The sequence below is a fragment of the Corythoichthys intestinalis genome, chromosome 1 (genome assembly GCF_030265065.1).
Source record: "Corythoichthys intestinalis isolate RoL2023-P3 chromosome 1, ASM3026506v1, whole genome shotgun sequence".
Lineage (NCBI taxonomy): Eukaryota > Metazoa > Chordata > Actinopteri > Syngnathiformes > Syngnathidae > Corythoichthys > Corythoichthys intestinalis.
The window spans coordinates 36,740,967-36,753,734 of NC_080395.1; the positions used below are offsets into that span (position 1 = coordinate 36,740,967).

The following is a 12,768-nucleotide window of genomic DNA, read 5'->3' on the forward strand; positions in this document are numbered from 1 at the left end:
CCATTCCACCATTTTGTATTCTATAAATAAATAATGTAATATAATAATAGCTGTGTATTAATAATTTTAAAAAGAAAAAGTGTTCGAAAACTCGTAGAGGAAAAGGACCATTTTTGAACCCAGATTTTACTTCAGGTTAGACATGAACAGGTACCAAAGATTTTTTTTTCTCAGGGTCAAACTTCAGTGTTCTGATTGGAAAACAATGCTTTGTTCGGACTTCTCTAAAAGAAAATACAAAATAGAAAAGCTCATACTGTTTCAATGCATTTCTTTCAACACGAATCCTCAACAAATTGAATATATATATATATATTTTTTTACATAGGACATTTTCCACAAAATTTTTACTTTTAAGACCAAAGTGAACATGGCTGTCATGAGCGCTACGCTGAACTTTCTGACACACGAAAGCATCGTCAATCACACATTGCCATTTCACATCGTAAAAAAACATGACAAATGTGACAATAGGAACAACTTGCCTGGTAGAAAAACGATGCAAGGAAATTACACGAAGGTTATAAAGCATTTGATTACATGATTAAGTGGCCTGATAAGTAATGCCAACATGATAAATGTGCAACAACAATCACGGAAAAAAAAAAAAGTTTGCATCCGCTGAGTTATAAATAAATAATAGAAACAATTAAACAAGATTTTCAGAGTCATCTGAACCAGCCAGACCACCTGTGCAAAAAAAGAAGGAATCTACAATGTTTTACATTATTATGCAACATAATACTGTTTTTATCTAAGACTATTGATAAAGCATTTAAGACATTGCATGGAAGCTCATTTAGTGAGTGAAAATTGTACCTTTGCGCTGGTAAGGTAAAAAAAAAAAAAAATTAAGACAAAGGTTTTATGTCTAAGTAATCCCTTTTTTGTTGTTGTTGTTTTTTTTATTAGTTGCCAATGACGGTGGGATCATGATCGCTGCCATCCCTTCCAGTCAAAATGGATTGGATGGCTATCACAATCAATGGCAACCAATGAGTTAAGTGGAAAATGGGCCCAGGAATAAAAGTTATTCACTCAAACGGTAAGAAAAAAAACACTCACATTGGGAGAAACAAGTCAACAGGATGATACCCAGAAATCCTGAGATGCAAAGATCCAGCTGAGCTGACATGGCGCTACATAACATCATATTTTAAATTACAATGAACAATTATTCGTTGCATTGTGAGAGGTCTCCAGTCTGAGGATTATATTGCAAGATTACAAAAACAAAAAAAAGTACCGGTCATGTTAAACATTCCTGTAGTCTTGTAGGTACAGTACAGTATATGATTTATATTAGTATGTTAATGTACGTGGTGAAACAATCGAATAATGCATAGCTCAAGAACAGTGTTACTGGATAGAAACTGTCTGAGGTCCAGCAACAGCTCAATTTCTATGAAGAAGAAAAGCTCAAAAATACATTGTGTGAATGCCATACGTATGACTGAAATCATTCATTCAGTGTGTTAAGACATGATTAAGACTCAATACATGTTTTGTTTTTCATTTGTGTTTTTCAGTTTTTAAAAAGTCAATAAAACTTGCTCTTTAGAGGTTTTTCATGTGATGCCACCATACATCTGCCCAAACAGCGTTCTGCCATTCTGGCCGTTTAACAAAGCTACAAGTAATACACAAATAGACATGCGCATCATGCTACACCTTTACGCCGGTCGTCTTTTCGCGGCTTCTTACATTTTATCCCCAAAACATTGAACTGATTGGAATAACTATGGAAAAATGAGAAAATTTGAACTTTGATCAGATACCCAAAGAGTTGGAAAACAAGAAAAGTTTGTTCCAAATGATTCGTCAAGGCTATGTAATGTCCATTTCTACGAGTATTTGGGGCACAGAAAAACCGGTTTGAAGTCGTAATACGACGTAACTGTATGTACTGTAATGAGAAAAAAGTCATAAGGTTGCGTATGGTAACTTTTCATAATAAAACAACTTTAACCTGATGAATTATGATTTTTTTTTTTTTTTTTGCCCGTCAATTTATGACTAGTCTCGTAATACAGATAGTCTCCGGGTTACGTTCCTACGCTGGAAACGTAACCCGAATTTCCGAGTAAGTCAGAATTAGTCCTTTAAGTACCCCTAAATCTCAAAATAATTATCTAAAACATCCAAAGGTATTGTATTGCTTTTAATGATGGAGGATACACTGCCCTCTGGTGGCAGCGTTGGGTCTTGCTGGACTGTCTCTATGTATGACCGAGAAGCAGACTCAGACGTCCGACATGGATAAAGAATAGCTGTGCTCTGGTTTGACCCACATAAGGCTGTAAGTTGTTTCTCCTAATATATGTTTGCGTATGCATTTGTAATTAGGTTTAGAGCTACAGTTTGTGGAGTTATGTGTGAGCGATTTGCTATAAGAATTGTAAATACGTTAGCATTAATAGCATTTTAGCTAGCGGGTATTTGTTAGGCAAATTAGGCTGATTTAATCTACTAATTTTACTGATTGATCAGACTAGATTGATGTTTAAGCATCAATTGTTTTGTGTCAAGTGTTTTATTGTTAAAATGCGTGTCATTTTGAACAAAAGTGTGCATATGTGTGTTAGAGCTTTACAAATTGTCAAAACTGAAGGAAGTAAAAAGCTTCAAAAAGCACAATTGCCTTGTTTGGTGTCTGTAAAGCTGAACAACTTAATGTTAAGGGAGGACAGAGCACGTCATATTAATTAAATAAAGTAAAAATAAGGTTCTGTTTATGCGACAAAAAAAAAAACGACTGGAGACAAAATGGCAGACGAGACTCCGGCGTAGTAAAGTCAAAATTGCATAAGTCGAGTACGTTGTAACCTGGGGAATACCTGTATTATGTAAAATTGCATAACATAAAACTTTTTCTCATAAATTACATAAAGTTATGTGGTATTGCAACTTTAATCTTGTAAAATTACAATGTAGGACTTTATTCTTTCAATATTGCGATTTGTTTTCCCTTAGTATTACAACATACGACTTTATTCTCAGAATATTAAGACTTCAATCTTGTAATATTATGACTTTATTCTCGTAGTCCCTTTTTTTCTTTGTTTGGCCCTAATTCGCCATCGCACATTTCATATCAGGTATGAAAATGTATTGTCCTTCCCCAAGGTTAGTGGCCGGTTTCTGTGCACAAAGTCGTGTTTAATGAGTGATACAAGGCAAAACTTTCCTCGGTTTTGTGTGCATAAAACATGTTCAGGACTAATTATATATAGATGAGGGATTTCATTGATGAATATATTCATTCACAGGGGGTCGAGTTGATTTACATGAATGGCTGTGGCATAGCATGGCATGGCACGGCAACCATGTGGCATGAATCACATCAAACCACATGGCGCTAAGCTAGCACCGTTAGCAACAGTTAAGTGAGCGCCATTGGCAATTGGTTATAACCCCTAAAAAAATAAGGCTTAACAATTTTGAGGTGAGCAATGTCTCTAAACTATTTATTGTCTCAAAATGGATGACGACTCATTTACTACTCAATTAGTCAATTACTCGAGGCAGCCCCAGTTTACTTGCCATTGACGGCGCTACACGTCCAATCCATTTCAACTGGGAAGGGCATATGAACATTTGTCTAGCGCCGTCAATGGGAGCAAGTTAGTTAATATAAACACTTTCGTAGCGGAAAATTTCAGTAGCAAGCTTTTGGTTCATTTATTAATTAAACATCAAGACCTTTTAAGATGAGATCTCGATTCTAGGCTGTATATCAACATATCAATTTATTGTCATACCCTTGCTGTTAACCCATCTGTATTGTCAGATGACATAATGATATCTATTTTCTGCATAAAGAGTGTTAGACGGCCAATATAGCTGTTTTTCACTGGGGTGGAGTCACGTGACAATCTGTCTGTGAAAAACCTCTATAGTTCACAACATTTTTTTCAAAAGGCCCACGAGGCCAGTATTTATTAAGCGCGTGTGTAGAGAGCAGAACTGAGCCCTCTAGTTAGTTAACAACCACAAACCTGTCCCGACGTGTCACTACGTTGAACTCGGGCCAAACCACTGTTGGATGTGAGTTACAGCACGCTGCATTTGTCCAAAGTAAAAGTCCAGATTTCTAGAGAAGTCCTGGCAGACGGAGGAGCGCACGTCACCCAGAGCACAGTAAAGGGTTGTGCCGCCCATGCTGATCACCACAGTAACCAGACAAAGCAGGAAGAGAAGCAGGCAAGAGTCTCTGCCACCAACATCTGCAAAACAACGTTGGAAATTATTAACACACTGGCTAATAAAGTTTTTGGAATTTTCATGTTTGTTGAGTTTGAGTTAGTTTTGATTTTGTTGTTCAAATTTAGTTTATTTTTTATGCTAGCTATCATGGGAAGCTCACGGTAAGATCAAATCTCTCAAAAGTGATAATGTCTGAAGTATGGAAATACTTACATTTGCGTTAATGCATTATCTGGGTAGAGCTTTAAAAGGTTATTACAAACATATCCTGCAGTGATTATTCGTTCTTAACTCATTCGCTCCCCAAAATGTATAAATGCATTCTATTTTTAATTGTTGCAGTGTCCCAAAGACGTATTTATACGTCTTTTACCTTTTTTATTTTTCATAAGAGACATCTCTGGGTTCTGATTCAACTGAGCTCCAAAGCACAAAGCTGAAAATCCATTTTAAAAATGGCATTTATTCACAAGAATTTTCACCAAAAAAGCTCTATTTATGCCAGGCGGCCGCTAGCCTCATTCGCTCACAGTACGTATATAGTGTATAATGATAATAAAAAAATATTCTATTCTATAATAAGTTGTGATTGTATATACAATGTATTAATTATCTATTTACATATTATTGATGATTGATTTTGCATGTTTTCCTCAAGTATTAAGTTTCTGATATTAAATTAATCGATTCATTAGCTGTTAATAGCTGCTAACTTGCAGTAAAAAAAAAAAATTTTTTAAAGTTGCTATTTTGGTCAAAAACGTAGATGATATGTTAAATATTGCTATTGATCCTGAAAATATCGGTGATTTTTGTGCATCTAGTGTAAAATCTGAGACTTTTATAGCCATTTTAAGTTGTGTTATATACAAAACAATTAATCAGGATTTTATAAGGGAATGACTTTGAATTTTTTGATGCCGCTGCTCATGGAGACTCATAGTATATGGCTAAGGAAGGTGCCTGTTTTGGTTTTAGGTTGGTAGCAGCTTTGGTTTTGTAAATTTGTAGAGTTTTTGAAAACAGGCCCCCTACGAATCGGCCCTGTTTCCCGTGTCATGTCAACGTTATGAAGTCTATGGTTTAATCAGTTTGTCATATATTTCGTTATTTGCCAGGTGCAGGATTAAAAAAGAAAATAAACTCTAAAAACATTTTAAAATGTTGTCATTTTGACATGTAAATATTGTTTCAGGGGATAAAATACAAAAACAAATGGGAAGAGAATACTTTTGAGTCATGTTGTGAACACAGTTCTATAGGCCGTTTCAAAATAGCGGCAGCCTAGTGTGAAGGGTTCAGCAGCAACCCATTCATTTTGTATGTGGGATGGTACTTCCCGGTAAAACTGAGCGGCAGCGGTCATTATGGACGGAGTGGAAAGTCTTGAGTGAATTTTTGCCAAGGGGCGGGGCCCATAATAGAGACTTGTTCCATTTTCACAGCGCCACCACGGTGACATCAGCAACGCATCCAGTAGCAGGACTATTCATCTTCACACCGAAACGAGTAAAACTCTTTACACGGCGATTATAATGCACCCTACTCCATGAACTAGGACAAGTCTTTTTGTTTTCTTGTGCAACAATGGAAAATAAAAGCATTGGTGCTTGGGACTATTCGTAAATATGCTTGCCGCTTATCACTTCCCGACAGCGTTTACGTCAGGCTACTTGGCTCCTCCCATGTTGCGCTAGCCATGGTCCGCTCTTCACGCTAGTGTGAAAAGGCCTTATTTCAGTTAGTTCCTGTTTATCTATTTATTTTTATTTTCCTTAATTATAATTAGGGCCCGAGCACTAGGCGTGCGAAGGCCCTATTGTAATGCAAAGGATTATTAGGGCCCGAGCACTAAGCGTGCGAAGGCCCTATTGTTTTGCAAAGGATTATTATTATTATTATTTTTTTTTTTTTTCAGGGCAAATGAAAACGGCCAATTTGGAGGCCTGAACATGCACGAAAAGTCACCAAAATTTGCACATACGTCCGGAAAATTGTAAATTTCGATAATTTTGCAACGTTGCAAAAAAATATTACAAAATGGCTCAGTGGCGCCCCCTTGAAATTTTAAAATTGGCCTATAACATTAGGGTCTGTCAGCGTAGAGCAATGAATTTCGGGGGGTCTATACCTTGTCCAAAACCGCTCCAAAAAAGCATTTACACCCATATTCCAAACCCAACAGGAAATCGGTTATTTTGGATCAAATATGAAATTTTTATCGATTTACAGGGTGCACATTTGAGACCTTTTCGCCGAGGGAGTTAGTTGGATCATCTTCAAAATTGGTGAGACTGTTCAGGAGACATATGAAATCTTAAGTTTTGAAAATGGTGCGTTTTCATTCACGGGTCTGACCTGGGCGTGGTCCCAAAGTCGGCCATTTTTTCGGCAAAATGACAAATTCAGTAAATGACTAATAGTTCCTTGACACAACGTTCAATCTTTTTCATATTTGGCATGTATGTGTGGTATCCCACCCTAAACACGATTGCATTGAAATATTACCCATTAGGTCTAGCGCCCCCTAGTGAGAACAGGAAATGCCTTTTTTTACGAGACAGGTTCCTCCTCCAAGGGAAAAAACTCTGTTGACCTCAAACCTGCATCAGGGGAGCCTTAAGACCTGTGTTCAGGTGCCTGATGAAAAATATTGAGGTTTCGTTGAGGCGGAGGGGTCCAAACAGGAAAGTGAAAATGAACGTCAACAATTTGTCACGCAAAAAGCTTTGAATAGTCATAACTCGGCAGATATACAACATATCTGCGCCAAACTTCCTGTGTTTGTTGAGAGTCATACCCTGAAGGTTCTTGTAGGGGTCATTTGCATCAACTCTACAGTGCCAACTAGTGGCGACAGAAAGAAGTTTTAAAAAAGGCCTTTCCTATTGGGTTTTTTCAACATAGAGCGAGGAAATTTGGGGAGTAGATACCTTATGCAAAACTGCTCCAAAAAGTCTCTTGCACCCATATTCCAAATCCAACAGGAAATCGGGTATTTTGGATCGAATGTGAAATTTTCATGGGTTCACAGTAGGAGTTTACATTTGGAGGCTTGAACATGCACGAAAACTCACCAAAATTTCGACATACATGCGGTTTTGCATAACGTTCAATAATCTTGCAACGTTACGAAACAATTTAACAAAATGGCTCAGTGGCGCCCCCTTGAAATTTTCAAAAAGGCCTCTCCATATAGGTTTTTCTAACATAGAGTGATGAAATTTGGAGAGTCAAAACTTTGTGCAAAACTGCTCCAAAAAGTCTCTTGCACACACATTCCAAATCCTACAGGAAATCGGGTATTTTAGATTGAATGTGAACTTTTTATCGATTTACAGTGTGCACATTTTACACCTTGGCACCTAGGGAATTAGTTTGATCATTCTCAAAATTGGCGAGACTGTTCATGAGGCATATGAAATCTTAAGTTATAAAAATGGTGTGTTTTCATTCACGGGCCTGACCTGGGCGGGGCGCCAAATTCTTCCATTTTTTCGCCAAAACACCGAATTCGGAAAATGACTGATAACTCCCTCATACAACGTTCAATCTATTTTAAATCTGGCATGTGTGTGAGGTATACCAGCCTGAGCAGGACTGGATTGAAAATTTACCATTTGTGCCTGACGCCTCCTAGTGGGAACAGGAAATGCCCTTTTTTACGGGACACACTCCTCCTCTAAAGGGAAAAAATCAATCTACCTCAAACCTGCATAAGGGAAACCTTAAGACCTGTCTTCAGGTGCCTGATGAAAAATATTGAAGTTTCGTTGAAGCGGAGGGGTCCAAACAGGAAAGTGAAAATGACCGTCAACAATTTGTCTCGCTAAAAACTTTGAACAGTCATAACTCGGCAGATATACAACATATCTGCGACAAACTTCCCGTGCTTGTTGAGAGTCATACCCTGAAGTGCCTTGTAGGGGTCATTTGCATCAACCCTACAGCGCCAACTAGTGGCAATAGAAAGTCACTCGTTTTTCCAATACATATCCAGTTCTTTTCAGTTTGGTCATTGTAGTTTCAAGACCTATTAAAATACTTATTTACGGCCCATGTCCACGTGTCTGTCTGTTGCCATGACGACCCTTTGTTCGCCATTTAAAGGAAATATTTTTTTCCAGAGAGTCAGGCAGCTTATAGAGCCACAATATTTGGCACACTTGGTCAAATTGGCCCAGTTAGAAGATTAATTTTGGTTTTGAATAAGGGCTTGGCTGCACAGCTCAGTAGTGGCTCCTTTTTTGTAGTAATCTCTCCAATAGGGGTTTTTATCTCTTGGGTGTGGTAATGTAAGAGGCGACTTTCGAGCATGTTAGGTTCTAATGAGATGATTAGAGAGGAGGATCTGCCACCACCCTGACCTGCACACAGTCCGAGTTGCGTGACGTCCGAGTTGCGCTAGATTGCGAGGGCCCGTTCAGTCCTGCTTGCAGGCCTAGTTATTATTATTTTTTTTTTTTTTCAGGGCAAATGAAAACGGCCAATTTGGAGGCCTGAACATGCACGAAAAGTCACCAAAATTTGCACATACGTCCGGAAAATTGTAAATTTCGATAATTTTGCAACGTTGCAAAAAAATATAACAAAATGGCTCAGTGGCGCCCCCTTGAAATTTTAAAATTGGCCTATAACATTAGGGTCTGTCAGCGTAGAGCAATGAAATTTGGGGGGTCTATACCTTGTCCAAAACCGCTCCAAAAGAGCATTTACACGCATATTCCAAACCCAACAGGAAATCGGTTATTTTGGATCAAATATGAAATTTTTATCGATTTACAGGGTGCACATTTGAGACCTTTTCGCCGAGGGAGTTAGTTGGATCATCTTCAAAATTGGTGAGACTGTTCAGGAGACATATGAAATCTTAAGTTTTGAAAATGGTGCGTTTTCATTCACGGGTCTGACCTGGGCGTGGTGCCAAAGTCGACCATTTTTTCGGCAAAATGACAAATTCAGTAAATGACTTATAGTTCCTTGACACAACGTTCAATCTTTTTCATATTTGGCATGTATGTGTGGTATCCCACCCTTAACACGAGTGCATTGAAATATTACCCATTAGGTCTAGCGCCCCCTAGTGAGAACAGGAAATGCCTTTTTTTACGAGACAGGTTCCTCCTCCAAGGGAAAAAAATCTGTTGACCTCAAACCTGTATCAGGGGAGCCTTAAGACCTGTGTTCAGGTGCCTGATGAAAAATATTGAGGTTTCGTTGAGGCGGAGGGGTCTAAACAGGAAAGTGAAAATGAACGTCAACAATTTGTCACGCAAAAAACTTTGAACAGTCATAACTCGGCAGATATACAACATATCTGCGCCAAACTTCCCGTGTTTGTTGAGAGTCATACCCTGAAGGTTCTTGTAGGGGTCATTTGCATCAACTCTACAGTGCCAACTAGTGGCGACAGAAAGAAGTTTTAAAAAAGGCCTTTCCTATTGGGTTTTTTCAACATAGAGCAAGGAAATTTGGGGAGTAGATACCTTATGCAAAACTGCTCCAAAAAGTCTCTTGCACCCATATTCCAAATCCAACAGGAAATCGGGTATTTTGGATCGAATGTGAAATTTTCATGGGTTCACAGTAGGAGTTTACATTTGGAGGCTTGAATATGCACAAAAACTCGTAAAAATTTGCACATACATGCGGCTTTAGATAACGTTCGATAATCTTGCAATGTTACGAAAAAATGTAGCAAAATGCCTCAGTGGCGCCCCCTTGAATTTTTCAAAAAGGCGTTTCCTATTAGGTTTTTTTAACAGAGAGTGATGAAATTTGGGGAGTCGATACCTTGTGCAAAACTGCTCCAAAAAGTCTCTTGCACCCGTATTCCAAATCCAACAGGAAATCGGGTATTTTGGATCGAATGTGAAATTTTTATCGGTTCAGAGTAGGAGTTTACATTTGGAGGCTTGAACATGCATAAAAACTCACCAAAATTTGCACATACATGCGGCTTTGGATAACGTTCGATAATCTTGCAACGTTACGAAAAAATTTAACAAAATGGCTCAGTGGCGCCCCCTTGAAATTTTCAAAAAGGTCTCTCCATTTAGGTTTTTCTAACATAGAGTGATGAAATTTGGAGAGTCAAAACTTTGTGCAAAACTGCTCCAAAAAGTCTCTTGCACACACATTCCAAATCCTACAGGAAATCGGGTATTTTGGATTGAATGTGAACTTTTTATCGATTTACAGTGTGCACATTTTACACCTTGGCACCTAGGGAATTAATTTGATCATTCTCAAAATTGGTGAGACTGTTCATGAGGCATATGAAATCTTAAGTTATAAAAATGGTGTGTTTTCATTCATGGGCCTGACCTGGGCGGGGCGCCAAATTCTTCCATTTTTTCGCCAAAACACCGAATTCGGAAAATGACTGATAACTCCCTCATACAACGTTCAATCTATTTTAAATCTGGCATGTGTGTGAGGTATACCAGCCTGAGCAGGACTGGATTGAAAATTTACCATTTGTGCCTGGCGCCTCCTAGTGGGAACAGGAAATGCCCTTTTTTACGGGACACACTCCTCCTCTAAAGGGAAAAAATCAATCTACCTCAAACCTGCATAAGGGAAACCTTAAGACCTGTCTTCAGGTGCCTGATGAAAAATATTGAAGTTTCGTTGAAGCGGAGGGGTCCAAACAGGAAAGTGAAAATGACTGTCAACAATTTTTCTCTCCAAAAACTTTAAACAGTCATAACTCGGCAGATATACAAGATATCTGCGCCAAACTTCCCGTGCTTGTTGAGAGTCATACCCTGAAGGGCCTTGTAGAGGTCATTTGCATCAACCCTACAGCGCCAACTAGTGGCGATAGAAAGTCACTCGTTTTTCCAAAACATGTCCAGTTCTTTTCATGTTGGTCATTGTAGTTTCAAGACCTATTAAAATACTTTTTTACGGCCCATGTCCACGTGTCTCTGTCTGTTGCCGTGACGACCCTTTGTTCGCCATTTAAAGGAAATATTTTTTTTCAGAGACTCAGGGAGCTTATAGAGCCACAATAGTTGGCACACTTGGTCGAATTGGCCCAGTTAGAAGATTAATTTTGGTTTTGAATAAGGGCTTGGCTGGACAGCTCAGTAGTGGCTCCTTTTTTGTAGTACTCTCTCCAATAGGGGTTTTTATCTCTTGGGTGTGGGAATGTAAATAGGCGACTTTCGAGCATGTTAGGTTCTAATGAGATGATTAGAGAGGAGGATCTGCCACCACCCTGACCTGCACACAGTCCGAGTTGCGTGACGTCCGAGTTGCGCTAGATTGCGAGGGCCCGTTCAGTCCTGCTTGCAGGCCTAGTTTTTATTTATTTCTGTAAACAAAAGTGTTTTTTCTTCAATTCTATATTTTGTCATTTCGTTTATTTATCGACTTATTTCTTTTTTGTGGATGATAATAAGCTTGTTGTCCACCACTCCCGATTGAAATGGAATGGGCATTTATCACGTCAGTGGCACTGGAACTTGATCACTGAGTGAGTAAATGAATAAATAAACAGAGACTCACCACTTTCAAAACCATCATCTGCCACTTTGAAGCGAACGCGTCTTTTGGCAGTGGATTTATCCAGATGTTCAGACAAACTGACATCGTCAGAAGGTAAATTCCTCTTTTTCAGGATGGAGATGAGGCCAGAAACAGGCGAAATCTGCGATTGGATGGAATAAAATGAAAGTTAACGCCTTGATTCACTTCCACCAGGTGTCACTGCTTCCCACTATAAACAGAACTAAACACTCCCTCCAACATTTATTACTCTGCAATAGGCAGTGCTTCTGTGTTCATGAATACCCTAAACGATCAATAAATAAATGGTGAGTCAGCACTAAAAGAGACAACGTGCCTTTGTCAGACAACAACAGCACAACATCAACACACCTCTTCGACAGTGATAAGTTTCGCCATGTCGTCCAAGGTGACTGCTTCTGGAAAGGTGTCAGCTAGCTCAGACTCATAATCCTCCTCTTCTTCCTCGTTGGCTAGCTTGTCGTGTTTCAGGAGAGTCTCTTGAGGAAGATGGACATCATCCTGCTGCAGGCTGCTCTCATTTCCCTCCTGCAATCAAAACGGAATGCCGAGCTTATTGAGCGAACGTCCATATTCAGGAAACGGTAACAGATGTTCCACTCCCAGTTGTTTCGTGGTAACACTTAACTGCTCCTTCATGTCAACTATAAGCACTTGAAAATCTCAACAACAACAACAAAAATTGGGGGAGTCTAAATCTACAGCCAAAAGAAAATACTACTTAAGCCATTATAGTATAAGTGACTAATTTTGATAATTTGAAAAAAAATAACAACTTAAACCCATTAAAGTTCTTTCACTTACAAATGTGAACATCACATTTTCGGTCACGCAGGATCTATCAACGTATGTGGACATCAGGTCTCGATTCTACTTTTTGGGGGACTATTAATAATTTTAGTATTTTCTAAAGAATATATAAAATTATAAATTAATTTTTTTGAAAATTAAAATGAATAAAAAATTAAAAATACACTGGTTATGGACCCTATTCATTCATCTGGTAGGCTTGGCTGTGAATCTTTT

At 38.6% G+C, this 12,768-nt stretch overlaps 1 protein-coding gene across 2 annotated transcripts in view; it reads right to left on the reverse strand.

Annotated features, from left to right (window-relative positions):
* Positions 1-995: 995 nt before the first annotated feature.
* LOC130912779 (consortin-like) overlaps positions 996-12,768 on the reverse strand; it is a 33,962-nt gene continuing 22,189 nt past the window's right edge. For both annotated transcript variants that reach the window (XM_057830806.1, XM_057830817.1), the window contains 3 exons: positions 12,094-12,270; positions 11,722-11,863; positions 996-4,226 (listed from right to left, as the gene is read on the reverse strand). In XM_057830806.1, coding sequence (XP_057686789.1) covers positions 4,015-4,226; positions 11,722-11,863; positions 12,094-12,270 — 531 coding nt within the window. In that variant the 3' untranslated portion in view covers positions 996-4,014. The remainder of the gene's footprint in view (positions 4,227-11,721; positions 11,864-12,093; positions 12,271-12,768) is intronic.